At 40.5% G+C, this 27,756-nt stretch overlaps 1 protein-coding gene across 11 annotated transcripts in view; it reads right to left on the reverse strand.

Annotated features, from left to right (window-relative positions):
• The window catches only part of PPP3CC (protein phosphatase 3 catalytic subunit gamma), an 83,199-nt gene extending 58,516 nt beyond the window's left edge, over window positions 1-24,683 (reverse strand). For 2 of the 11 annotated variants that reach the window (XM_069576011.1, XM_069576008.1), the window contains exons 1-2: window positions 24,507-24,683; window positions 15,750-15,802 (exon numbers count right to left, since the gene is read on the reverse strand). Coding sequence is in view for 2 of the 11 variants with exons in the window: in XM_069576004.1 (XP_069432105.1) it covers window positions 23,936-23,984 (49 nt within the window). In the remaining 9 variants the exon portion in view is untranslated. Of the gene's footprint in view, window positions 1-13,244; window positions 14,695-14,993; window positions 15,056-15,749; window positions 15,803-19,711; window positions 21,556-23,935 lie in introns of those variants that run through there. The other 9 variants (XM_069576004.1, XM_069576003.1, XM_069576007.1 and 6 more) reach the window with 8 other exon arrangements.
• Window positions 24,684-27,756: the final 3,073 nt, after the last annotated feature.

Genomic DNA, 27,756 nt, shown 5'->3' on the forward strand with positions numbered 1-27,756 from the left:
ACTGACTCTTTATGAAACTGATTATGTACTTTAACAGAAGATTCCACTCTCTTCCATTCTGATAAGGCTGGTTAATGGTTAATATAATAAATAATGAATAAATAAAGCCTGCAGACTCAACACCTACAAAGAGTTTCTGCTTCTTCCTTACATTCACCTAAAGTTCCAGCTATAATCTAAAGATCAACAGCTAACCTTGGGGAGACATGTCAAAAGAACTTTGGTAAAGGTATGTATCAGGTACTTGTAACTAACACTGCTGCTGCTGCTGCTGCTGCTAAGTCGCCTCAGTCGCGTCTGACTCTGTGCGACCCCACAGATGGCAGCCTGCCAGGCTCCCCCGTCCCTGGGATTCTCCAGGCAAGAATACTGGAGTGGGTTGCCATTTCCTTCTCCAATGCAACTAACACTACATGGAACAAATTAACTATGCGTAACGCTGACATCATTGCTATGGCCAGACACTGTGTCTGAGTTAGGATTTCCAGAACTGTTTTGCTCCAAAAGCAGAAGATAACGTGAATAGACCATTTATGTCCAAAATCAACAGAACACAATCTCTCAGATGCCAGAAGCCACTGATTACCATGCACATTCCATGCTTCTGCCCTTTATTCTCTTGGATATTTTCTTCTGTCTCAAGATTCCAGACTGTCAGTAAACACCATGCCCTTTATTCTTAGTACTACCAAGACCTTTATCCTTGATAATCAATAAATGCAGGACTAATTCCTCAGACACTGGGAAAGGAAAATAATCCATATCCAAATTAAAGGGGAAAAAATGACTTGGTTACCATAGGAAGATCCAGATAGATATGAAATATATGAGACATTATCTCAAGTTTTAACAATAATTATTGAAGTTTTGTCTGTTACAGATGTCATGTGTGTGGTCTCCAGAGTCTTAAATAATGCATTCAGTCATCATCATGCCAGGTGACTCTGACTCAAAAAATAATCATCTGACCTACAGGGGTGGGATGCGTGGGTGGGAGGGAGGCCCAAGGGGGAGGGGACATATGTATGCATATAGCTGATTCAAGTTGTATAGCAGAAACTAACGAAACATTGTAAAACAATTATATTACAATAAAATAAATAAAAACAAGAAAAAATCACCTAAGAAAAAGAACAAAATGGCTTGGTGTTTACAGAGGTCAATATTACTATCATCAAAAGCTTGATAAACACTGACAACCTCTCTTAACAATGGCACAGATCTTGACTGATCACTCCTAAATGGTAAATCCTCCAGTTTAGTTAAAAAATGATCAGAAGCAAAGAGTGAAAATTGAAACAGAAACCACAAATTGTTCCCAAACTCAGAAAAAACACTATGACTTAGAAGCCAGAAAAAGTGAACCGAATCAAACCACAATGTGCATTACAGACTATCTAAGCTCTCTCTTTTTTTTTTTGACATTAGCTCATTATGTATGTTCCAGTACTACACAGAAACTGATCTGACAAAAACACCTCAGGGACTCGGGTGTACTAAAGATAAAATCACTGACCATTCCAGCAAGTCAACTACATCACACAGTGTAGCCAGTCCCTGCCCAGACTACTAACTTCCACCCTAAATTCACTCTGTGACCAATCTCTGCTCTGAAAATTCTGTGTATCCTCCTTTCTAACTCCCTCCTTCTGAGATGCCCCACCAGTTATTCTAGTATGTGTTATTCCTTGCTGCAACAAGCTAAGTGTAACTGCATTTTGATAAGATATAGATGTGCTCCTGGCGGTCTCTGGTGACAGGCTTTAACCTCCCCAAGACCGGGAACTGGTGGCCTAGAATCAGGGATAGGAGGAAGACTTTTGTTACACACCTTTTAAAAGTTTATACCATATTATTGTATTACTCACCTAGAGACAGACATCTTGGAGTGCGAAGTCAAGTAGGCCTTAGGAAGCATCACTACGAACAAAGCTAGTAGAGGCGACGGAATTCCAGCTGAGCTATTTCAAATCCTAAAAGATGATGCTATTAAAGTGTGGCACTCTATGCCGACAGATATGGAAAACTCAGCAGTGGCCACAGGACTGGAAAAGGCCAGTTTTCATTCTAATCTCAAAGAAGGGCAATGCCAAAGAATGTTCAAACTACCACACAAATGCACTCATCTCACATGCTAGCAAAGTAATGCTCAAAATTGTCCAGGCTAGGCTTCAACAGTACGTGAATGGAGAACTTCCAGATGTTCAAGCTGGATTTAGAAAAGGCAGAGGAACCAGAGATCAAATTGCCCAACATCCATTGGATCATAGAAAAAGCAAGAGAATTTCAGAAAAACATCTACTTCTGCTTCATTGACACACTAAAGCCTCTGACTGTATGGATCACAACAAATTGTGGAAAATTCTTCAAGAGATGGGAATACCGTACCACCATACCTGCCTCTTGAGAAATGTGTATGCAGGTCAAGAAGCAACAGTTAGAACTGGACATGGAACAACCGACTGGTTCCAAATTGGGAAAGGAGTATGTCAAGGCTGTACATTGTTACCCTACTTGTTTAATTTATATGCAGAGTACATCATGCAAAATGCTAGCCTGGATGAAGCACAAGCTGGAATCAAGGTTGCTAGGAGAAATATCAATAACCTCAGATATGCAGATGACATCACCCTTATGGCAGAAAGCAAAGAGGAACTAAAGAGCCTCTTGATGAAGGTGAACGAGGAGAGTGAAAAAGCTAGCTTAAAACTCAACATTCAGAAAACTAAGATCATGGCATCTGATCCCGTCACTTCATGGCAAATAGATGGGGAATCAATGGAAACAGTAACAGACTTTATTTTCTTGGGCTTCAAAATCACTGCAGATGGTGACTGACTGCAGCCATAAAATTAAAAGACGCTTGCTCCTTGGAAGACAAGCTATGAGGACAGGACATATATTAAATATAACCAGGACAGCATATTAAAAGCAGAGACATTACTTTGCCAACAAAGGTCCATGTAGTCAAAGCTATGGCTTTTCCAGTAGTCATATATGGAGTGAGAGTTGGATCACAAAGAAAGCTGAGTGCTGAAGAATTGATGCTTTTGAACTGTGGTGTTGGAGAAGACTCTTGAGAGTCCCTTGGACAGCAAGATCCAACCAATCCACCCTAAAGGAAATCAGTCCTGAATATTCATTGGAAGGACTGACACTGAGACTGAAGCTCCAATACTTTGGCCACCTGATGCAAAGAGCCTCATTAGAAAAGCTCCTGATGCTGGGAAAGATTGAGGGCAGAAGGAGAGGGGACAACAGTGGACGAGATGGTTGGATGGCATCATTGACTCAATGGACATGAGTTTGAGCAAACTTCAGGAGTTGGTGAAGGATAGGGAAGCCTGGGATGCTGCAGTCCATGGGGTCACAAAGAGTTAGACACGACTGAGCAACTTAACAACAACAAACTGTATTACTTATTCAAAATGTACATAACTCTATTATAAATTAATCAATCCAATGGTAATACTACCAATATCTATTTTGGCTGCAACTCATCTAGGAATCGAAGAGTATTGCTGCATGTCAGAGAAGTAAATTCACCACCTGTTTCTACAAGGCTAGAAAGACTACTTTTGGTGTTTTTGGGTTTTTTTTTTTGCCATGCTGTAAAGCTTGAGGGATCTTAGTTCCCCTACCAGAGATTGAACCCAGGCCTAGGCAGTGAAAGTGCTGAGTCCTAACCACTGGACTGCCAGGCAATTCCCAAAGATAACTAACCATTAATGGATCATCAACACATCATCAACAGATCTTGGTGTCCAAATTCAAAACCTCTTCCTATTGTGAAACTTAACAAATCTAAATCAGCCATCAGTTAGAGGTGATCATTTGCTTTGTATCTAATGTGAACAAAATGTTATTACATTTTGTGTTTATTAAAATCAAACTTAATGACTGCCATTAAATAGCCTAAGTGGAGCTATGCTTGATAAATATCATAGCTCACACTGTAAATAAAGTGAAGATTTTCAAGCTATTGTAAAACTTTTTTGAAATTCTCAAAGAATTTGCAAAAACAGAAAGTACAGCATAATGAATACCCCAGTATCAATGTTTAACCTTCTGCTTATCTTCAAATCACATCAAAGAAACCACATACTCAATGCAAAACAGTTTTTAACAACATATACAAATTACTGTACATAAAACAGACAAGCAATAGGATTTAGTATATAACACAGAGAATTGTATCTTGTAATAACTTATAACGGAAAACAATATAAAACATATATATTATATAACTGAATTACTCTATGATACACCTGAAACTAACAATATATTATATATCCAGTATACTTCAAATTTTAAAAAATACTTATTTCTTCATCCATTTATTTGGCTGCGTCAGGTCTTAGCTGTGGGACACAGCATCTTCCTTCCATCACGTGGGACCTTTTGCTACAGCTCACAGATTCTCTAGTTGTGGGGGGCGGGCTTAGCTGCTCCATGGCACGTGGGATCCCAATTACCCAATCAAGGATCAAACCCATGTCCCCTGCAAGGTGGATTCCCAACCCCTGGACGACCAGGGAGATCCCCATACTTCCATTTAAAAAAAGAATTTTTAAAAAACTAAAGTTTACAGAAAACAATAACTCCCACAAAACCAAATCTCTTAGAATGCCACCAAAGATAATCACTGTTAAAATTCCGGTACAGATCTTACTATTTTTAATAGTTAAATATTTTATTTTATAATCAGCTGTACTATACAATCCTGTAATCTGTCTCTTGCAAAATACTGCAGAATCCTCCTCTTATAACCTGTTTCTTTGAATTTTGTATTAAACTACTAAAATCTCACACCAACAAATATTCTTCTACAACAGAATTCTCAAAGTTTGCATCGTAATTCACCTAACCAATCTGCTATCATTAAACATTGCAGCTATTCTCATTGTTAATTTTTGCGATCATGAGTAATGTAGAAAGAAATATCTTTGTTCACACCTCTAGCATCTCATATGCTCACTGGTCATTCGAATTTACTCATTCATAAATTATCTATAAACAACATCTCCTTTGCTCACTTTTATTGTCCTCCTGAATGATTTGCTGTTCTTTAATAAGTATAAAAAATAACTAAGAATACACCCATGGACTAAGGCTAGTCATATAGTGCAAATATTTTCTCTCTGAAGCATACTTTGAAAAGGAGGCATTTCAACTCCAGGCAGTATTTCAAAGTAAATTGTATGCTGGGAAATAGATGGGGAAACAGTGGAAACAGTGTCAGATTTTATCTTTTGGGGCTCCAAAATCACTGCAGATGGTGACTGCAGCCATGAAATTAAAAGATGCTTACTCCTTGGAAGAAAAGTTATGACCAACCTAGATAGCATATTGAAAAGCAGAGACATTACTTTGCCAACAAAGGTCCATGTAGTCGAGGCTATGGTTTTTCCAGTGGTTATGTATGGACGTGAGAGTTGGACTGTGAAGAAAGCTGAGCGCCGAAGAATTGATGCCTTTGAATTGTGGTGTTGGAGAAGACTCTTGAGAGTCCCTTGGACTACAAGGAGATCCAACCAGTCCATCCTAAAGGAGATCAGTCCTGGGTGTTCATTGGAGGGAATGATGCTAGAGCTGAAACTCTAATACTTTGGCCATCTGATGCGGAGAGCTGACTCATTTGAAAAGACCCTGATGCTGGGAAAGTTGAGGGCAGGAGGAGAAGGGGACGACAGAGGATGAGATGGTTGGATGGCATCACTGACACAATGGACATGGGTTTGGGTGGGCTCCAGGAGTTGGTGATCGACTGGGAGGCCTGGCATGCTGTGGTTCATGGGGTCGCAAAGAGTTGGACACGACTGAATGACTAAACTGAAGTCATCTGTACAAAATCCTGGATCAATTTTAGGGTATAGCTCCCTTAACTTCTTTTTTAAAAATAAGCTTTATTGAGGTGTATTTAGGAAGAGTAAACTGTATCCACTAATGTGCACAATTCGATAAAATATGACACATCTCCGTTTGTCAAACCACAACCACAATCAAGATATGAAACTTTTCCATTACGCTTGAAAGACCCTCTCCTCTGCCTCCCAGCACTGCTGCTACACTTTGTCACTACACATGAATTCTGCACTTTTTATTTTTGTATGAATTGAACAGTCCAGTTTTTAGTTTTTTTGTGTCTGGTATTTTTCATAAACATAGTGGTTTTGTGATTCACCTGTGCTGTTGAATATGTCAGTAGTTTTTATCTTTTTATTGCTGACTAGGCCCCACTGTGAGAATTTACCATGAGGTCATTCATTTACCCACTGAATATTTCCTGGTTTGGGCTATTATGACCAAAGCTGCTATAAACATTTGTGCACAAATCTTATTTTCATTCAGTTCGGTTCAGTTCAGTCGCTCAGTTGTGTCCGACTCTTTACGACCCCATGAATCGCAGCATGCCAGGCCTCCCTGTCCATCACCAACTCCTGAAGTTCACTCAGACTCACGTCCATCGAGTCCGTGATGCCATCCAGCCATCTCATCCTCTGTCGTCCCCTTCTCCTCCTGCCCCCAATCCCTCCCAGCATCAGAGTCTTTTTCAATGAGTCAACTCTTTGCATGAGGTGGCCAAAGTACTGGAGTTTCAGCTTTAGCATCATTCCCTCCAATGAACACCCAGGGCTGATCTCCTTCAGAATGGACTGGTTGGATCTCCTTGCAGTCCAAGGGACTCTCAAGAGTCTTCTCCAACACCACAGTTCAAAGGCATCAATTCTTTGGTGCTCAGCTTTCTTCACGGTCCAACTCTTACATCCATACATGACCACAGGAAAAACCATAGCCTTGACTAGACGGACCTTTGATGGCAAAGTAATGTGTCTGCTTTTGAATATGCTATCTAGGTTGGTCATAACTTTTCTTCCAAGAAGCAAGAGTCCTTTTAATTTCATGGATGCAATCACCATCTGCAGTGATTTTGGAGCCCCCAAAATTAAAGTCTGACACTGTTTCCACTGTTGCCCCATGTATTTCCCATGAAGTGATGGGACCAGATGCCATGATCTTCATTTTCTGAATGTTGAGCTTTAAGCCAACTTTTTCACTCTCCTCTTTCACTTTCATCAAGAGGCTTTTGAGTTCCTCTTCACTTTCTGCCATAAGGGTGGTGTCATCTGCATATCCGAGGTTATTAATATTTCTCCCGGCAGTCTTGATTCCAGCTTGTGCTTCATCCAGCCCAGCGTTTCTCATGATGTACTCTGCATAGAAGTTGAATAAGCAGGGTGACAATATACAGCCTTGACGTACTCCTTTTCCTATTTGGAACCAGTCTCTTGTTCCGTGTCCAGTTTTAACTGTTGCTTCCTGACCTGCATATAGGTTTCTCAAGAGGCAGGTCAGGTGCTTTGGTATTCCCATCTCTTTCAGAATTTTCCAGTTTATTGTGATCCACACAGTCAAAGGCTTTGGCATAGTCAATAAAGCAGAAATAGATGTTTTCCTGGAACTCTCTTGCTTTTTCCATGGTCCAGCAGATGTTGGCAATTTGATCTCTGGTTCCTCTGCCTTTTCTGAAACCAGCTTGAACATCTGGAAGTTCACAGTTCACGTAGTGCTGAAGCCTGGCTTGGAGAATTTTGAGCATTACTTTATTAGCATGTGAGATGAGTGCAATTGTGCGGTAGTTTGAGCATTCTTTGGCATTGCCTTTCTTTGGGACTGGAATGAAAACTGACCTTTTCCAGTCCTGTGGCCACTGCTGAGTTTTCCAAATTTGCTGGCAAATTGAGTGCAACACTTTAACAGCATCATCTTTTAGGATTTGAAACAGCTCAACTGGAATTCCATCACCTCCCCTAGCTTTGTTCGTAGTGATGTTTTCTAAGGCCCACTTGACTTTACATTCCAGGATGTCTGGCTCTAGGTGAGTGATCACACCATCATGATTACCTTGGTCGTGAAGATCTTTTTTGTACAGTTCTTCTGTGTATTCTTGCTCTTGGGTAAATACCTAGGGTGGAGTGCCAGAGATGTAAGGTCAGATGTATAATTACCATATGAGGAGACTGTCGAGCAATTTTCCCCAAGGACTTTTACAACTTTACATTCCCACCAACGGTGCCTGAGAGCTTGTCACTGCACATCCTTGTTAGAACTTGATAGCTGTCCCTTCAATTTCAGCCATTCTAATGGGTGTGTCATGGTAGCTCATTGCAGTTTTAATGTGTACTTCTGTAATAGCTAACGATACCAAATATCTTCTTGTCTACCACTGGCTATTTATACATCTTCATTTGTGACTTGTCTGTTCAAATCGTGCCCATTTTTAAATTTTGCTGGTTGGCTTATCAGTGAGTTGTTCTTTATATATTCTTTTTTTTTCTGTTTATTAAAAGTCCTTTGTAAGACACACCTAGTGTATTTTCTCCCAGTCCAAGGCTTGTCTTTCATTCTCTTAACAAAACATATTTAGAAGAACAAAAGATTTTAATTTTGATGAAGTCCAATTAGCAGTTTTTATAGTTCTTGGTTTTTGTGACTTAAGAAAACTTTGTCTACCCCAAGGTCAGAAAGATTTCTTCTAGGTTTTCCTTACAGTTCAGTTCAGTTCATTTCAGTCACTCAGTCGTGTCCAGCTCTTTGTGACCACATGGACTGCCACATGCCAGGCTTCCCTGTCCATCACCAACTTCCCAGAGCTTATCAAACTCATGTCCATCAAGTCGGTGATGCCACCCAACCATCTCATCCTCTGTCGTCCCATTCTCCTCCTGTCTGCAAACTTTCCTAGCATCAGGGTCTTTTCCAGTGAGTCAGTTCTTTGCATCAGATGGCCAAAGTATTGGAGTTTCAGCTTCTGTATCAGTCCTTCCAATTAATATTCAGGACTGATTTCCTTTAGGATGGACTGGTTGGATTTCACTGCAGTCCAAGGGACTCTCAAGAGTCTTCTCCAACACCACAGTTCAAAAGCATCAATTCTTCAGTGCTCAGCTTTCTTTGTGATCCAACTCTTTCTCACATGCATAGGTGACTACTGGAAAAACCACAGCTTTGACTAGATGGACCTTTGTTGGCAAAGGAATGTCTCTGCTTTTAATATGCTGTCCTAGTTGGTCATAGCTTTTCTTCCAAGGAGTAAGTGCCTTTTAATTTCATGACTGCAGTTAACATCTGCAGTGATTTTGGAGCCCAAGAAAATAAAGTCTGTTACTGTTTCCATTGTTTCCCCATCTATTTGCCAAAAAGTGATGGGATTGGGTGCCATGATCTTAGTTTTCTGAATGTTGAGTTTTAAGCCAACATTTTCACTCTCTCTCTTTCACTTTCATCAAGAGGCTCTTTAGTTCTTCTTCACTTCTGCCATAAGGGTAGTGTCATCTCCGTATCTGAGGTTATTGATATTTCTCCCAAGTTTACAAAAATGGTAACGTTTCGCTTTTACATTTAGGTCTGTGATCCATTATTAAATAAGCCTTGTGTAGGCTACGTGTCAGATTTTACTTTTCTCCACATGGATATCCAGTTGTCCCAACACCATTTGTTGTAAACGTTTTCTTTTCACTGCTGAATTGCCTTATCAAAAAATCAAGTGACCATTTATGTGTAGCTCTATTTCTGGACTCTGCTCCTTTCCATTTATCTATCTGTCTGTGATTTTCACCTTTACCACACTGTCTTGATTACTGTAGCTTTATAATGAGTCTTGAAATCAGTAGTGTGAGTCCTTCAAGCTTGTTCTTCCTTTTTAAAATCATTTTGCTTACTATTTGCAATAGCCAAGTCATGGAAGCAACCTAATTGTCCATCAACAGATGAATGGATAAAGATACGGTGCACACACACACACACACACACACAGGAATACTACTCAGTCATAAAAAAAGAATAATGTCATTTGCAGCAAACATGCATGGGCCTAGAGATACTCATACCAAGTGAAGTCTGAAAGATAAAGACAAATATCATATGGTATCACTGACATGTATAATCTAAAATATGATACAAATGAGCTTATTTACAAAACAGAAACAGACTCACAAGCATACAAAATAAACAGGGTTACAAAACAGGGAAAGAAGGGCTGAATTAGGAGTCTGGGCTTAGCAGATACAAACTCTGATGAATAAAATAGGTAAGTAAGGACCCACTGTAGAGCACAGGGAACTATACTCAAAATCCTGTAATCAACTATAATAGTAAAGAATATATACATATTATATATATACAGCATGCCAGGCTTCCCTGTCCTCCACTGTCTCCCAGAGTTTGCTCAAGTTCATGTCCATGGAGTCAGTGATATGTAACCATCTCATCCTCTGCACCTCCTTCTCCTGCCCTCAATCTTTCCCAGCATCAGGGTCTCTTCCAATGAGTCAGTTCTTTGCCTCAGGTGGCCAAAGTACTAGAGCTTCAGCTTTCACATCAGTCCTTCTGGTGAATATTCAGGGTTGATTTCCTTTAGTATTTCTACAAGTATGTTTGTTTAAATCATGAATGGGATGTTGAATTTTTGTCAGTTTTTCTGAATTTACTGAGGTAATGCTATGTGTTTCTCCTTTATTCTGTTAATATGTAATTATATTCATTGATTTTCAAATGTTAACACAACTTTGCATTACTGAGATAAATCCTACTTGATAATAACATGTTATTCTTTTTGTTAGTACATTAAATTTGCTAATATAAGTTAGCTACAATCTCTGATGCTAAATTATTTATACTGTGCTAGGTTGTCAAAAGTATCCAAAAAACACTTTTCAGTATAGGTTTCAGATTTCAACTTTCTTAACTATAGAGTCACAAAAAATAATAGTGATCATAATGATAATTGTTGTCTGCTAACTACAAAATAGCCATTATGCTGAGGGCTTTACATACATAGTCTCATCTAACCTAATAACACTCTATGAAGTATTATTATCCCCACTTGACAAATGTGAAAACCAAGGCTCAGGGAAGTTAAAACTTTGTCCAAAATCTCACAACTAGTAAGTAACTGGAGGAGCTGGAATCTGATCTCAGGTTGATTGATTCCAGAGACTAAGTTCCTTAGAAAAGTCACTCAGTCGTGCCTGACTCTTTCCAATCCCATGGACTGTCCATGGAATTCTCCAGGCCAGAATACTGGAGTGGGTAGCCCTTCCCTTCTCCAGGGGTCTTCCTAACCCAGGGAATGAAATCCTGGTTTCCCACATCGCAGGCAGATTCTTTACCAGTTGAGCCACAAGGGAAGCCCAATAACTGAAGTAGGTAGCCTATCCCTTTTCTAGCAGATCTTCCCAAGTCAAGAATTGAAATGGGTCTCCTGCATTGCAGGAGGATTCTTTACCAACTGAGCTATCAGGGAAGTCCTTTGCTATAGTGCTTCATCAAATAATCTCTAATAGTTTCTCTTCATACATAAGTCAAAGTAAAAAAAAAAAAAAGGTTAGAATACAAATAATCTCTCTGGAAAGCCACTAAAATTTAAGTTTAAATGAGTATTATGTAGACATAACACACAATAAATAAATTCATATGCAAATATACTCAAGAAAGCAAAAGAATTTTATACAATCCAGGATTTTACACAATTCAAGATTTTACAGAATTCATGGTTATACAATGTTACTAACTGAAAAATAAAACACTCAGTACCTGAAGAGATCTAAGTTCCTACAGCTGGCCTTCCTAAAATCCTATTTAATAGTGATTATTTGTTAAAACCTTAAGTTCTGAAATCTATAGGAGACAAAAAACTGCAAAGGTCCTTTAAGTAGAAAATACGAGGGAAGTAATTATATTCTAAGTTAAATAATTCAGTATTTATCAAGCATCTACTACATACTCATACTGTCTAGAAGGTAAGGTATAGATTATGTAACACATGAGTTTACCTTAAAGAAATTTATATTCTATTTAAGCACACAAAATAATTAAAGTAATGTCAATATTATATCAAAAAATAAGATGTAATGTCAACACAGAACAGTTAAGCAATATACTGTATTGGAAGTATTAGCTGTATGAAAGACTATAGAGGGGATTATCAGTAGATGGCTACAGAAATCGGGGAAGGGCATCAGAAAGCTGAAACCTGAGCTGGAAGTCTGGGTCTTCTGGAAATTCCAAAGCTACTTTCTCAATCTTCATTTTTAGGTATTTATTTCCACTCTTGGCACCAAAATAAAATAAACAGAAGGTATACTAAAAGGGAGAAAAGAGGAAATTCGAAACACAGATGTAATATACTGCATGTAGACCCAGATTTGATCTCTGGGTTGGAAAGATCCCCTGGATAAGGGAATGGCTACCCACTCCAGTAGTCTTGCCTGCAGAATCCCATGGACAGAGAAGTCTGGTGGGCTAATAAGTCCATGGGGGTCACAAAGAGTCAGATATGACTGAATGACTAACACTTTATACATATTTTTAATGAAATAGTTTTAAAAAATAAATTTACATAAAATGGTATAGAAAATAGTATAAATACTATGAACACCCATGTACCTACCACATAGATTTAAAATATTAAGTCTGCCGTATCTGTTTCAAATACTTTAAAGAACTAGAATGTTACAATTATAATTGAAGACAGCCTCCATCCTTTTCCTTCATCCCAGAGGTAATTAGTACCATTAAGTATTTGTGTATCATTCCCAATGTCAATTTCTTTATATATATATAATTTTGCTTAAATATATTTATACACAATATATTTAAAATTTTTATATATGTATCATACTGTGTATCCTTTTGTAACCTGGATTTTATATTCAATGCTGCTTGCCAGATTTATCTGGAATGAGGCCAAGGTACCCATATTTCCTTCATTTTTTTTTTTAAGCTCCACAGGTGATTCTGTTTGGTAATCAGAGTTCAGAATCATCATTCTAAGCCTTAATACATTTATCCAAGAAAGTTTTTAGTGCTCCCAAATTGCCAACATATTTTAACCTAGTTTTTGCCCTGAGACAGTTGCTATTAGATTACCTGGATTGTGTGTGTGTGTGTGGGGGAACCTATTGTATAATGCTTTCAACTCAGAAGCAAAAACCCTAATCAAATCAAGTTTATATATGATTCAAGACAATAAGCAAACTATAAAAATGAGTTTCTGAAGGGGATGGGGGTGGCAACAAAGGGGTAGTAACACAAGAGTCTTATGGTGGTGATTCAGTTGAGTATCTTGATTGTGGTTGTAGCTATAAACATGTGAAACTGCACACAGCTACACACACACACACACAAGTCCATGTATAACTGGTGAAACAAGTAAGCTCTCTGGATCGTGCCAACGTCAATACCTTAGTTTTGGTACAGCACTTTGGCAGTGTGAGATACCGACACTGCGGAAGAGACCTCGGGGAGGGTGTGTAGGACTTTCCTGTACATTTCTTTGCAACATCTTGTAAATCTAAAATTATCGAAAAAAAATTTAATAAAGTTTAAAAACTAAGTTCTTACAGTACACTGAAAAAGTTCTGCAGCCTTTTCATGGTCAAATTCAACTCAGTACACTGCTTTAATATACATCCACTACATAAATGATACATAGTTTCATATGTCCAACATCTGATGCAGAACTGCATTAAAGAGAAAGACCACATTGGTGACAACCACGTTAATCCTGTAGGAAGTATAGGAGAGAAACCTTAAAAGTTACTGGCCTTTAAGCTATTATTTTTAGATTATTGTGTGGTCTTATCCTCATGGGACACTAGGATTTACCTAAATAGCTGTCTCTGTTCACTGCAAATAACCCTGCTTTCATTCCTATTTTAAGCCAGCAAGCCTGCCCTACTTTTGCAGCTTATTTCCTAATCTCCTCACCTGCCTTTCCAATCATGAACCAGTTAAACACCACTTAAGAGGTTATATTAACTATTATTAGTGAAAGTGGTATGTACATTTCAGGTCCTTTAATAACTAATCAGAAAAAATTTCATTTCAATAATCTGAAATCACTGTTTCAGATTATTCTCTGTTCTTTGACAGTCACAGAATTCACCTGTCTTCAAGAAATCATAACTTTACAGTAATCATACGTGTTCAATAAAACTTGCACAATAGTAAAAAACAACAACAACAACAACTAACTTACTTTCATGAATAAATCCACCAATTACCTTTATTACTCTGGCCCTTCATTAAAACTACTTATTTTATTTTTAAACTTCCACGAAGCCTTAAGTCACAAGAATAAAAGGTACCAAGGCATACATACAAAAAAAAAAAAAAACCTCCCACAAATTAAGTCTTACCTAGTAGGGCCACCGACCAACCGTTAAAGTTTAAACTTGAAAGGATTATCAATTTATAGAGTGAAAGGGGCAAAAATTTCTTACCAGATATAGTCTATGGTTTAGTCATCCGCTCTTCCTAGTGGTATTAGTCATAGGAAGCTCCACAGTTCTAATTTTCTGTTACATTTTTGGGAAATTATCACAGACTATACTGAGTACTTTTCAAGACAGTAATTAAGCTTCTGAGTATAACCAAAAATATGTTGCTTATAGTAAGAACTCACCAAATATGTTTCTGAACACATGATTTTCAAAATTCTATCTATACTATAGAAAAGGAAATTTTCACTATTTTGACTAAGCATTTAAGTTCTTTCAAAAGCTAAGGACACAAAAGTTGGAAAACATATAACACTGTTAAGCTATCATTGACATATACCACTTAAAATCAAACAGATCTGGGGTTAAATCTCACCAAGATTCAAGAATTCATTTAATAAAGAATAGCTAACATTTTTTTAAGCACCCACTATGGGCAATATGCTGAGCACTTTATATAATATGAAATATAATCTTTAAATTCTGAGGTAAGTACAGTTATCTCTGATTTTAAAATTCAAACAAGGAAAAGAAGTCACACACTAGTAATCAGCAGTTCCCATGCTCTTTCCTACACTGTCTTCAATAAAGTTAAGTTTCTTAGGCTTTCACTTAGACATTTACTAAGCACCTATGGTCTAGGCACTGTATTCAGCATTAAGAATACACAGTTCTTAGAGACTTCCCTGGCGGTTCAGTGTAAGACTCTACCTTCCGATGCAGTGGGTGCAGGTTCGATCCCTGGTCAGGGAGCTAAGATCCCACATGTCTTGGGGCTAAAAAACCAGACAAGCAATACTGTAACAAATTCAATAAAGACTTCAAAAACTGGTCCACATCAAAAAATAAAATTAAAAATACAGTTCTTGCACTTGAAGAGAACAGTTTAATACAAAGAATAAATTAGAAACCGTTTCTAATTAGAAATTAGAATGAATAAAGACCATTAAAATATTTTCAGAAATTTGTAAAGCAAGTGAGAGTGCTCATGGGAGCATGTAGGAGGCAAATATCTCATTCTTCTGATGAGGATGAGAGCAGCTAATACGTACTGAGCATTTACCAAGTGCCTGTGGCTGTACTCTATGGAGTTTATTTAATCCTTACAACTATCTGGCTTACCTGGTGGCTCAGCGGTAAAAAATCTGATCCAGGTTCAATCCCTGGGTCAGGAAGATCCCCTGGAAAAGGAAATGGCTTCATTCCAATATTCTTGCCTGGGAAATCCCATGGATAGAGGAGCCTGGCGGGCTACAGTCCATGGGATTACAAGAGTGGGACATGACTCAGCAATTAAACCACCACCACCATCCTACAAGCTAAGTTTTATCGTCCCTCTTCCTCAAATAGGGAAACTGAGGTAAAACAAAAGTAAGTGATTTGTCCAAGGTTATGTAGATACTAAAAGAAGCCAAATTTGAATCATTCATCTGACTTCAAAGCCCAAGTTCTAAAACAATTACTCACACAGCCTCCTAGTAAAAGAGAAAAAGTTTCTCAGCAGTCTTCTTGGCTAAATCCTGAAAGATAAATAGGAACTAGTCACGTTAGGGGGCAAGATTTTATATAGAAGTGGTGCAAAGAATCCTTTCACAGATACAGCACGGCATGGGATTCTAGGGGACAGCAAGGAGTAGGAACGTAGGTTTGGGAATGGGGGTGTGAAATAAGGAGGAAGTAACACAAGGTTAGAGGGTAAGCACGAGGGAAACTTCCGCATCAGCAAAGGTGGAGTTTACCCTATGGGCTGAAAGTGTTCATGAAGGATTTCAAGCACAAGAAAGATTCTTTATATCATCCAAGGATCATGATGGCATCATGAGATTAGATTAAATCGCCCTAGCAAGAGACTCGGAGAAGGCGATGGCACCCCACTCCAGTACTCTTGCCTGGAAAATCCCATAGATGGAGGAGCCTGGTGGGCTGCAGTCCATGGGGTCACGAAGAGTTGGAGCGACTTCACTTTCACTGAGCGAGCTCACTTTTCCCTTTCATGCACTGGAGAAGGAAATGGCAACCCACTGCAGTGTTCTTGCCTGGAGAATCCAAGGGACAGGGGAGCCTGATGGGCTGCCATCTATGGGGTCGCACAGAGTCGGACACGACTGAAGCGACTTAGCAGCAGCAGCAGCAGCAGCAGAGGCTACTGCAACAGTATTAATATAAGCAAGAAGTGAGAGAGGAAGATGAAGCAGTAACTTATGTAGAAACCAGAAGTCCACAGAACTGAGTCTGATAGAATGGGATATGACATGTAAGGGATAGCAAAGAGTCTGGCCTGATTCCCAGGCTTGTCATCTGAGCCAGTGACTAAATGGGTAAGTGGTGTGATTAACAGGGATGGGAAATATACTTAGGAAATCCTTTCCATCTTCTCTCCTTCTTAGTCCTTTTTAATATTTATTTTATTCCTTTACCACTTTTCTCACTTCAGTCTCACCAAAAAGAAAAACAAGCCTGTTACAATATCTGTTCGGGTAATGTTTGAATGTTCCATAATTCTGAATTACATTTATAAGTCGATTAAGCCTCAGTTTGTTTGTTTTCAACACATAGCCATCAAAATAATTCTTGCTCTCTCCTTAATGGAATCACTGCCAACTGATCATTGACAGTTTTCAGCTGCCCCTCGTCCTTCTCCTCTTCTTCATTAGGCCACTTCCCTTCTCTGAACTTATTTACCCCTCCTCTCAATTCCTTTAGTCAAGTACACTTTGTTTCTCCATCTTTACTTCTGCATGCTCTTCCATGCCCAACTATGTAGCTGCAACAACCTCTTTTCCTACCAAACAAGTAGCCATCAGTCCACGTCAGCTGTATATACTTTAAAACACATGTTCTAAACAAAACAAAACAAAACTCATGTTCTTCTCTTCAGCATGCCTTCACTGGGCCACCAGTGCATCCTCAAATTGACAGTGCCTTTCCCGAGTCTGGTTGCTGGAGGCATCTCTTAATTGCACTCTTTTTTTCTCTCTCCAACTTTATATTCTGAAACACTGAAATTCTATCAAAAAGTGAAAGAATACTAAGATGAATATCCATTTGCTCTTCACTCATATTCCCCACTGGACTTCCCAGAGGTCCTAGTGGTAAAGAACCTGCCTGCTAATGCCAGAGACACAAGAGACATGGGTTCGATACCCGGGTCAGGAAGATCCCCTGGAAAAGGAAATGGCAACCCACTCAAGTATTCTTGCCTGGAGAATTCCATGGACAGAGGAGCCTGGCAGGCTACAGCCCACTGGGTCACAAAGAACCCAACACAACTGAAGCAACTTAGCATAGACCACATTTTGCCACTTTTGCTTTCTCTTTCAACAAACAGATTTCTTTTCCCTAAACCATTTGAAAACAAATGGCAGACATCATGACATTTCAATCTAAATGCTTCATCAGGTATCACCTCAGAATTGGAACATTAACCTTTATGACCACAATAGCCTATCACATACCCAAGACATTTAATTTTGAATTTCTATATCTAATATACACTCCATATTCAAATTTGCCCAGTTGTCCTAAAAATGTCCTCTATGGCTCATTCATCTTCCCCATCCAGCCTTGGCACTGTACTTGACTGCCATTTCTCTTTCATCTTTTCTCATCTAGAATACTCCTCTTGCCTTTTTAATTTTTCATCACTGTGACATTTTTGAAAAGTTCAGACCATTTGTCTTACAGAAAGTCCCATAAGTTGGATTTGTCTGATTATTTACTATAACTAGATAAAGGTTAAATATTTTTAACAAGGGTTACAGGTGGCTCAGTTGTAAAGAATCTACCTGCAATGCAAGAGATGTGGGTTCAACCCCTGGGTCAGGTAGATCCCTGGAGAAAGAAATGGCAACCCACTCCAGTATTCCTGCCTGGGAAATCCCAGGGTCAAAGGAGCTTGGTGGGCTACAGGCCGGGGGACACAAAGAATCAGACTCGACCTAGCGATTAAATAATGATTATCTCCTAGTGCTTATTTCATTCAGAATTTCACTCTCTTGGGCTGACACTGTCTGGACATTGCACCAAAACATCATGACTTGTTAGCATTCAATAAATCTAATAACAATCATCAAAGATACACATTCACTTAGCCAACTAGTATAGCATATTTTTCTGTCAACCAAGCTAGAGAGCCTAGTTACTAAGTTATACCCTCTTCTAATAACACTCAGGAAACTAAAAGATTTCATGATAAAAATCTAGTTTGCCAACAAAATAAAACTGAATATAAGGAACCAAAGTTCTCTCTGCATACATCTGAATAATCAGGCAGATTATAAAGATAACGAAATCAGATATGACTTAGGTTAGAATGAAATTTTTAGATCTCAGCTTTTTATCTTTGAATGAAGCTAAAATTTAACATAAAAATGTTAAAATAGAATGCTATATTCTATTAATGACTGCACCAAAGATGATGATTTAAAAATAGCTCTTTATTTCTACTAGTCCTTTAGCAATTAAGTAGCAGCAAAGCCCCAAAATGACTACAAATATAACAGAATTAGTTGAATAATTTTGTCTCTTTTCCCAAAAATGTTACTTTAATGGAAAGATACTCTGTTATCAAATACTGCTTAGGAAAAAGTTTTTAATCAATTCTTTAATTCGCTTTAAGTAATGAGTCCTTTTGGCGCTAGTGGTAAAGAACCCGCCTGCCAGTGCAGAAGATGTAAGAGACAGGGGTTCGATCCCTGAGTCAGGAAGATCCTCTGGAGGAGGGCCTGGTAACCCACCACAGTATCATCCATTGCCTAGAGAGTCCCACGGACAGAGGAGCCTTGCGGGCTACGTTCCATAGGATCGCAGAGTCAGACACAACTGAAGCGACTTAACATGCACACAAGTCCTTAGCATTTGTCTCTCCAACGATCCAATAGCTTTTTTTTAACTCTACAGTAAAATGTGATGTTACTTTATAGAAGAAAATTTTATTATCAAGTGTCTGATATAATAAGGCCTTTATCACAATCACTATCATACAGGTAAAAATAACACCTTATTCTTACTAAAAAAAAAAAAAAAGTTGTTTAAATTAAGAGATCCTTTCTGAATTTTGAGACTTTCACTTAGAGGTGTGAGTTTCAAACAGTCTTGGATGTCCACGTGTTCAGATAGTTTGGCAGCTTGTTAATTACAACGGTAAACTAAGCATAACTGAAATACTTTTGACAAATTCAACAGATGTGTGCTACATGACTTGCTCACAATGAATATTTATCCTCGAAAATATTTCTTCTAGGTTGGCACTGTATCAAATGATTGAAAATATAAAGGATCAAAATATGAATATGAGCACTTTCAGATCATTTTCATGTTGACTGAAACCATTATGAAAGGATTTAGGTAAAATTACCATATTTACATTAAAAGAATATGATTTGCACAATAAAAGGTTTAACATGACATATATTAAATTCAAAGCATACCAGTAGATGGAAATACAGCTGATCCTTGAATAAGGAGAGGCTGAAGGGTGCCAACGCTGCACACACTAGAAAGTCCGCTACAACTTACAGTTAGCCCTCTGTACACACACAGGTGGTTTCTCCATACCCAAAGTTCCTCCGTATCCACGGTTCTACATCCTTGGATTCAACCATCTTCAGATCATGTAGCACCATAGTATACTATTGAGAAGATCCATGTATGACTGGGCCTACAGTTCAAACCTGTGTTGCTCAAGGCTCAACTGTATGAAAAATATTAATGAAAGTAGAGTAATGAAAAGTATTAACAGCAGCTGCTTCTGTAAGGAATGAATATGAAGCCTTTGTTTTCTTCCCTTTTGCCTTCCACAATTTATAGGGTTAAGCATATATTTACAAGAAAAAATAATTTTAACCCTTGGTAAATTCATTCTCATGATATGAAAATGGGAGAGGGAACGAACAGAAAATAAAAGAGGTATAAGTACCAGAGACAGAAGGGTTCAGGGTATACTAGTGGCAACAGTCATTTCTGGTCACACTACTCTTCTTAAAAAATTTTAAGAAAGCCATGCGTGCATGTGCGCGTGCCAAGTCGCTTCAGTTGTGTCCAACTCTCTGCGACCCTACGGACGGGAATCTCCTGGCAAGAATAATGGAGTGGGTTGTCATTCCCTTCTCCAGGGGATCTTTCCAACCCAAGGATGGAACCTGTGTCTCGTGTATCTCCCGCATTGGCAGGCAGGTTCTTCACCACTAGAGTTTTCCTGGGAAGTCCAAGAAAGCCACAGCCACATTCAGTCCCAGTGCCAGAATATTAAACAGCCAGTAGTCTTCAAGGCGTGCTACAAGTGACAGTACATTCTCTGACTATACAATATACTGGAATTTCAGGAGAATGGGAGAACTGTATCAAAAAAGAAACCTGACTTCTGTTAAAATCCATTCGGCCACCAAGGAACAAACTTAGACAATGCATTCTCCCTATCTGTCATGTAATGCACAGTGAAATTTCCTTGTTGCTGCTGGAAAGATTCAGTCCAGAGGAATAAAAGCTTTTTATAAAAATCACTGTCAAAGAAAAAAAAAAAAAACCAATCCCTTCAATAGGAAAAGAAACTTGGAAACCAGAAAAAAAAAATCAAGCTGAAAGATTTTCACAATTCAATTGTTTGAATTTCTGCTCCAGACACAAGTAGTGATGCTCTAGTGCATATGGACTGTTCTAGAAACTCACACATAGATTAATTCTTAAAACAAAGAGCAAACAAATGAGCACCCATTGGGAGTACACTGCAAGATGGCTCTCCATAAACATTTAATGAGTGAGTGAAATCATAAGAATTTTTATATCTTTTAAACACAAAATGAACACCTTCAACTGGGAGAGAAGAAACCAGCTGCCAGGGAATACAAGACAGACTGTATTATTGGTTTCTATGCTGTTATCCATGGGATTCCACCCAGATGTCCTTTAAATTATAGAAGAGGTATTTTCCTCAGAACAACTTCTTAACTTGTAATTTCATATGCTTTCTGATTCTGATATTTTTCAAATGGTTCATAATACTACATTGTCTTAGGCTTTTCACATCCATTATGTCATTTGCATGTGTGAGATGCTTGAGGAAGACAGTATTATTAACTCTATTTTGCAGATGAGATTATTGAGGCAAAAAAAAAAAGGGGGGGTTTAACTAAAAAGGCAAGGTTAGAAAAAAAACAGGCAAGGTCACAAGTAAGCTTGAGAAGCAGGAGTAAAACCACTGGTCTAGTCCTTCATTTTAGGCAAGTTGCTGTTTAAAAGACACTTAAAATACAAATCACTCCCACCCACCAACTCTTCTCCACCATTTGCTCAAGCAAAACAATTAAGTAGACTTTAAAGTGAACAGGAAATGACAGAACCAAAAATAACTGGGGTGTGGTCTCACCTCTGAAAAAGATTTCCAGCTGTGAATAAATGCAAACAATTCTGGCCAGACAAGATAACATTAGATCAGATTTAGAACCCAATACAACCAGGGGACCTTAGCTATAAATACAGTGACACCTTACTTTCTTAGAATAAACCTCAATATTTCAAACTCAGGAAAATGTAGATAAAAAGCAAGGTAGGTCACCAAGAAGCCACAATTGCTGTGCTCAAGTTCTCATGCTCAAGTTTTTACATACTAGACAAACCCATACAATCTAAGGCTTGAAATCATTCATGTTTCATTTCTTTAAGAGTAATCTGATAACACAGTCATTTATAATTTCCCAAAAAAACAAATGTGAATCATACAGACTATGAGGGTGTTCACTTAACTATGGGCATGCCTAGCAATAAGTCAGCACCTGCATATTAGCTGCATTTTACTTTACTTCTGTATTTAACGATTTGAAAGATAATTTTAAAATGACCTTTGTATCTTTTATATCATTTCCTTTATAGCTTATTGCACTGTTATGGTAGAAATTACGTGCTACAATGGCGATCAGAATTTGAGATCTGTAAAGGTCTGAGGACTACCACTAAGCTTCACTCAGATCCTATTTATTCTGACTTGACACACTATTCTGGTTTATCTGGTTTCCCTGCCTACTTCAGCTTATAAGTGGCAGATTAGAAGGGCATATTTTGACAGATAAAGAACAGTACTGAAAGAGATAAACTAAAAACAGACAAAAGCACTAAACTCGTATAGCAGTGAGGAGTCATTTTAGCACAGGAGGAAACTGCCAACACCCTTATATAGCAGAATGCACCGGCCATATTAACTGCATGGGACAGAAATTAATGTACATTATGATGACCTTGATTTATCAAAGAAGACTAATAGATTCTAAATCTTAAAGAGATGGTTATATACCCTTGATGAGTTATATACTATGAAAACGGACATTAAAATGGTCAAAATAATTTAGCAGTTAAAGGGCTGTCAGTTATATGACCAATTCTCTTAAATCTCTAATGATAGCAGACAAATGCTGAGGAGGTAAATCTCAAAAATCCCATTATATTTAATAAATATTATATAGTGTAGATAATTAACATTTATGATCAACACTTATGATGATGACTTTCTGGGTGGAAACTACATGATACATTAAAATTATATACTGCAGACAATCCACTTTTATGATGCTTAATGTTTCTGGAGGTGGGGGGGGGCCCTTAGTTATAACTAAAACTCTTTCCCTTCATTGACCATTCAATCATTTTTCTCCACTAAGAGAAAAATGTTTTCTCATCACCAATCTTGGTTTCTTTTCTTCATATAATTACCAAAATAAAAAAATAAAAGTATTTTAAGAGTTCTCCCCACTTACAACTAACCCCTTTAATCTAGAGGTCACTAACACACCTGGATCTTGGTATATTCCCTTCTTATAAAATAGTGCTTTCACACCCAGTATTAAAACTCAGAGAGAAGAGTTGTACTTAAGTCTTATGTCTGAACAAAAGAAGCACATAAATTAGTGGTTATGTTTAAACCACTAATCTTATCTTAAGGGCAGAAACAACTACAACGTAAGGAACACTTTAGTCGATGTTGGACACCTGAATCAGAGAATATCATTTTCCAAGTCTCTATGGCCAAAAGGAAAATAAAACAACAATCATGTCAAGAGATCTGTAGATCCCTTTCAAATATCATAAAATGAATTTATTTGTATTTATTTCACTGTATTGTTTCTTTTAGTAATAACAGTGACGTGATGATCTGGAGAAAGTGGGCTAAAAGGTACATGGTATTCATACTTAAAAAAGGTTGGGGAAGGGGCAAGAAATACCTGACCTTTCAGAAGAGGAGCGGCAGAAAGATCTGACTTGGAAGAGCCTACTTAACACCCTGCCCACATCACCCTAGATGGCTTCCCCCCAGGTAAGAGACTAAAAAAGATGGAGATCCAGACTCTTTAGGGGTTGATAGGATTAGAAACACCCACCCTGCCTGGAAATCCGACACTACTGGAGATAAACGAGCAATCCCCAGCTAGCTACTGGTCCAGGTACCACAGAAAACGCCTGGCGCCCCCGCCGGGCAGCCCCGGTGGGGATCCCCGCCTCCCGTCTCCCACACCCCTCCAGGTCCTCCTCCGGGATGGGCGCCGCCCGGGACCCCGCCGCCCCCCCGACTCCAGTCCTCGGCTCCTTCCCTCCCTCCGGCCCCGAGCCATCGCCCGGCCGAGGGCCGTTTCCCGCCGATCGACTGGAAGGCCTGGCCCGCTTGGCACCTTTGATGACGCGTTCGGTGGTGGAGAGGTGGAGGTTCCTCCCAGACATGATCCCCTCGGCCTCCTCCCGGTCCGGGGAGATCTCCAGACGTGCGCCCCCGCCTTCGCCTCCAGCGATCTCGGCTCCCCGGGGCCGGTCAACCGGCCGTGCCCCGGCCCCGCTTAATCAGGGCGGCCAAGGCACCAGAAGGAGGCGGCTGCAGCAGCCCGGCCTCGAATCCCACGGACACTGTGCGGGCCCACTGACCGCTCCCTCCCGCGGCGCCGAGTCGGGAGCGCCCGCGACAGCAGATCAGGCAGGCTACGCGGGCAGCCGCGGCTGCGCGCGGCCGAGACTTGTGCGCGCGGCCGGGCTCGTGCGCGCGCGCGCGCTCCCCCTGCTCGGCACCTCCCCAGCTTCCCTGCGGTGCGCGCGCCGCCGCCGCCGCGGTTACCGCGCCGAGGCCTTGAGCTCCGCAAGTTGCCCCGGCAGGTTGGTCGCCTGACCTCCAGCCCCAGGGCAGTAGACAACCTCGGCTTCACCGTTCGCGCGGAGCCCCCGGACCCGCGCCGCCGCCCTCCGTACACGCGCCTTTCCTTTCTCTCCTCCAGCTTCCGAAAGTCGGTCTTCCCCCTCTCCTCTGCCTGCCCTCCCCTGCAGCTCTGACTGCTTCTCAGCTGCCTGCGCCGCCCGGGCCTGGAGCACCTAACACCGGGCCCTGGATCCCGCACCCAAAGGCCCAGTGGAGCCGCGGCCATCTTGTGACCCGGCCCGAGCGTCCCGGCGGCTGTCTGGCGGAGCCGTGCGCATCCTGTCCGCCTGGGATCACCTTGCAGGGCGCCCTCGTCCTCCCAGACCTTCCCCACGGCGGGGCCTCCCTCCCTTTCCTCGGGGTCTCCCCTCCACTCTGTCTCTAGGAGTCGTTTTCAGTTTGATCCAGCTCCTTCCCACAGCTTACCCTCCCCCCAGTCACCAAACCCATTTAAACCCCTGGTTTAAGTTGTCATATTTGTCGAGAGAGCACCTAGTATATAGTGAGAACGATCGCGTGCATCCTAGTTCTAACCTAGTAGTGGGGAGTGGAGGGGGGTGGTTTCCGAGTGGGTGGGTAAGAGCCCTCCCACCCCCACCCCCACACACCCCGACAGGTGCCGCAGCCTTCTAGCTTCCTTTCCACTTGTCAGAAAGGGGACCGCAGCCCCCTCCAGGGAGCCCCTGGGCCAGATCTCCTCTGTGCAGGGAACTGACCTGTAAGTCCTGCGTGCCACCTAACACAGCTGGAAGCAGTCCTTCTTCCCCTTTGACACAGTGACACAGTACCTGCCTCCCCCGTCATTCTTTCCTGTAAAACGATGGGCAAGTCTCGGTAGAGTCAATAATCTGGCTGACCTTTTCTCTCCTTGAATTGTAAGCCTAGTATAGAAACTGTCTTCTAGTATGCTGCTGCTGCTGCTGCTGCTAAGTCGCATCAGTCCTGTCCGACTCTGTGCGATCCCACAGACCGCAGCCCACCAGGCTCCGCCATCCCTGGGATTCTCCAGGCAAGAACACTGGAATGGGTTGCCATTTCCTTCTCCAATGCATGAAAGTGAAAAGTGAAAGTGAAGTCACTCAGTTGTGTCCCTGTCTGACTCTTCGCGACCCCATGGACTGTAGCCCACCAGGCTCCTCCATCCATGGGATTTTCCAGGCAAGAGTACTGGAGTGGGGTGCCATTGCCTTCTCGGATCTTCTAGTATAGTGCCTGGCAAAGACAAATGTATTTTGATTTTAGTCCTGATAGTGGAATGTTAAAACTGGGATCCAAGGAGGTATATGCAAATTACAGGGAAACCAATCTTAACAGTTACTGTGGTGGCCAGTGAGTAATCATAAGTGGCTCTGTACATTTAGAGTAAATAAAACAAATATTTATTTCCTCAAATGTACTAGCCACATTTGAAGCATTCACTAACTACCTGTGGCTAGAGACTAATTGGATGTGGTAGAATAAGACCTAATGCAAAGAGCCATCCCACTGGAAAAGACCCTGATGCTGGGAAAGATTGAAGGCAAAATGAGAGGAAGGCAGAGGATGAGATAGATGGTTCCTTAGCATCACTGACTCAATGGACATGAATCTGAGCAAACTCTGGAAGATAGTGAAGGGCAGGGAGACCTGGCGTGCTATAGTCCACGGGGTCTCAAAGAGTCAGGCACAACTGAGCGACTGAACAATTACAACGGACCAAGTCACTTCCATCATCGCAGAAAGTTCTTTTGGACAGCTCCCAGCTAAAAGATTATAGAGCTTAATCTCCTTTAATGTAGATTTATGTAATGGGACCAACCTAGACAGCATATTAAAAAGCAGAGACATTGTTTTGCCAACAAAGGTCCGTGTAGTCAAAGGGAGAAGGGGACAACAGAGGATGAGATGGTTGGATGGCATCACCAACTCAATGGACGCGAGTTTGAGTAAACTCTGGAAGCTGGGGTTGGACAGGGAAGCCTGGCATGCTGCAGTCCATGGGGTTACAAAGAGTCGGTCATGACTGAGTGACTGAACTGAGCTGACTGATGTAATGGAAGGTGATCTGGGCATATACACTAGAGTCAGACCCCGAATTATGCTTTGCAGTTTTTTTTTTAAATTGGAGGTTAATTGCTTTACAATGTGGTGTTAGTTTCTGCTATACAAGGAAGTGAATCAGCTATATGTATAAATATATCCCTTCTCGCTTGTGTCTCCCTCCCACCCCACTCCCCCCAGCCTACCCCTCTAGGTCATAGTATATGAGCACAGAGCTGAACTTCCTGTACTATATGGCAGCTTCCCACTAGCTAGCTATCTTACTTACACATGGTGGTGTACATATGTCAATCATATTCATTCAATCCATGCCACCCTCCTCATCCCCACCTGTGTCCACATGTCTGTTCTATCAGCTGCGTCTCTATTCCTGCCCTTGCCTTGCAGTTTTGACCTAAAGGCAATTCATGGCAACTCTAGGAAGACTGGAGCCCTTCAGGAACTGGACAGATTTTGGTTCTGTGTTCTTGGGTCTTGATTTCAGGCTTTCACCAGAGAGAATTGTTCAGAGATTCTGAGGAAGTTCCTCAACTATGAAGTAACCAGAGCTTCACACCTCTATCAAACAGATCAACTTTCTAGTGGTCAAAAATATACTGGCTCCTGCTGCTGCTGCTGCTAAGTTACTCCAGTCGTGTCCGACTCTGTGCGACCCCATAGATGGCAGCCCACCAGGCTCCCCACTCCCTGGGATTCTCCAGGCAAGAACACTGGAGTAGGTTGCCATTTCCTTCTCCAATGCATGAAAGTGAAGTCGTTCAGTCATGTCCGACCCTCAGCGACCCCATGGACTGCAGCCTACCAGGCATAGTAGAGGCTAAAATTCATCTAGAAGAATGTACGCAAGATGACCAAAAACAAAGAGTTTAAGAAAACAGTGCAAACCGACATGAAGAGATGGGTTATTCAATAATAGTAGTGGGGAAATTAACCAACTATCTGGATCTCAGATATATCTTTGTTTGTTCATATTTGTTGGTTTGGTTTATTTCTTTTGTTTTCTTTGTTTTTTGGTCACACTGGGAGGCATGCAGTATCTTAGTTCCCTGACCAGGGATCAAACACATGCTTCCTGCAGTGAAAGTGCAGAGTCTTAACCACTGGACTGAGCTATGGAAGTCCTTGGATCTCAAAGTGGACCCACATTTTAACACCAAACTTCATAAGTAATAAATATGAGAATTAAAACAAGGTGCTATTTTTTACAGAGAAAATTGGAAAATATTTTTAAAAGATGATACTGTTGGTAGTACATCACAAGAAACACTG

Source organism: Ovis canadensis, chromosome 2, assembly GCF_042477335.2.
Source record: "Ovis canadensis isolate MfBH-ARS-UI-01 breed Bighorn chromosome 2, ARS-UI_OviCan_v2, whole genome shotgun sequence".
NCBI lineage: Eukaryota > Metazoa > Chordata > Mammalia > Artiodactyla > Bovidae > Ovis > Ovis canadensis.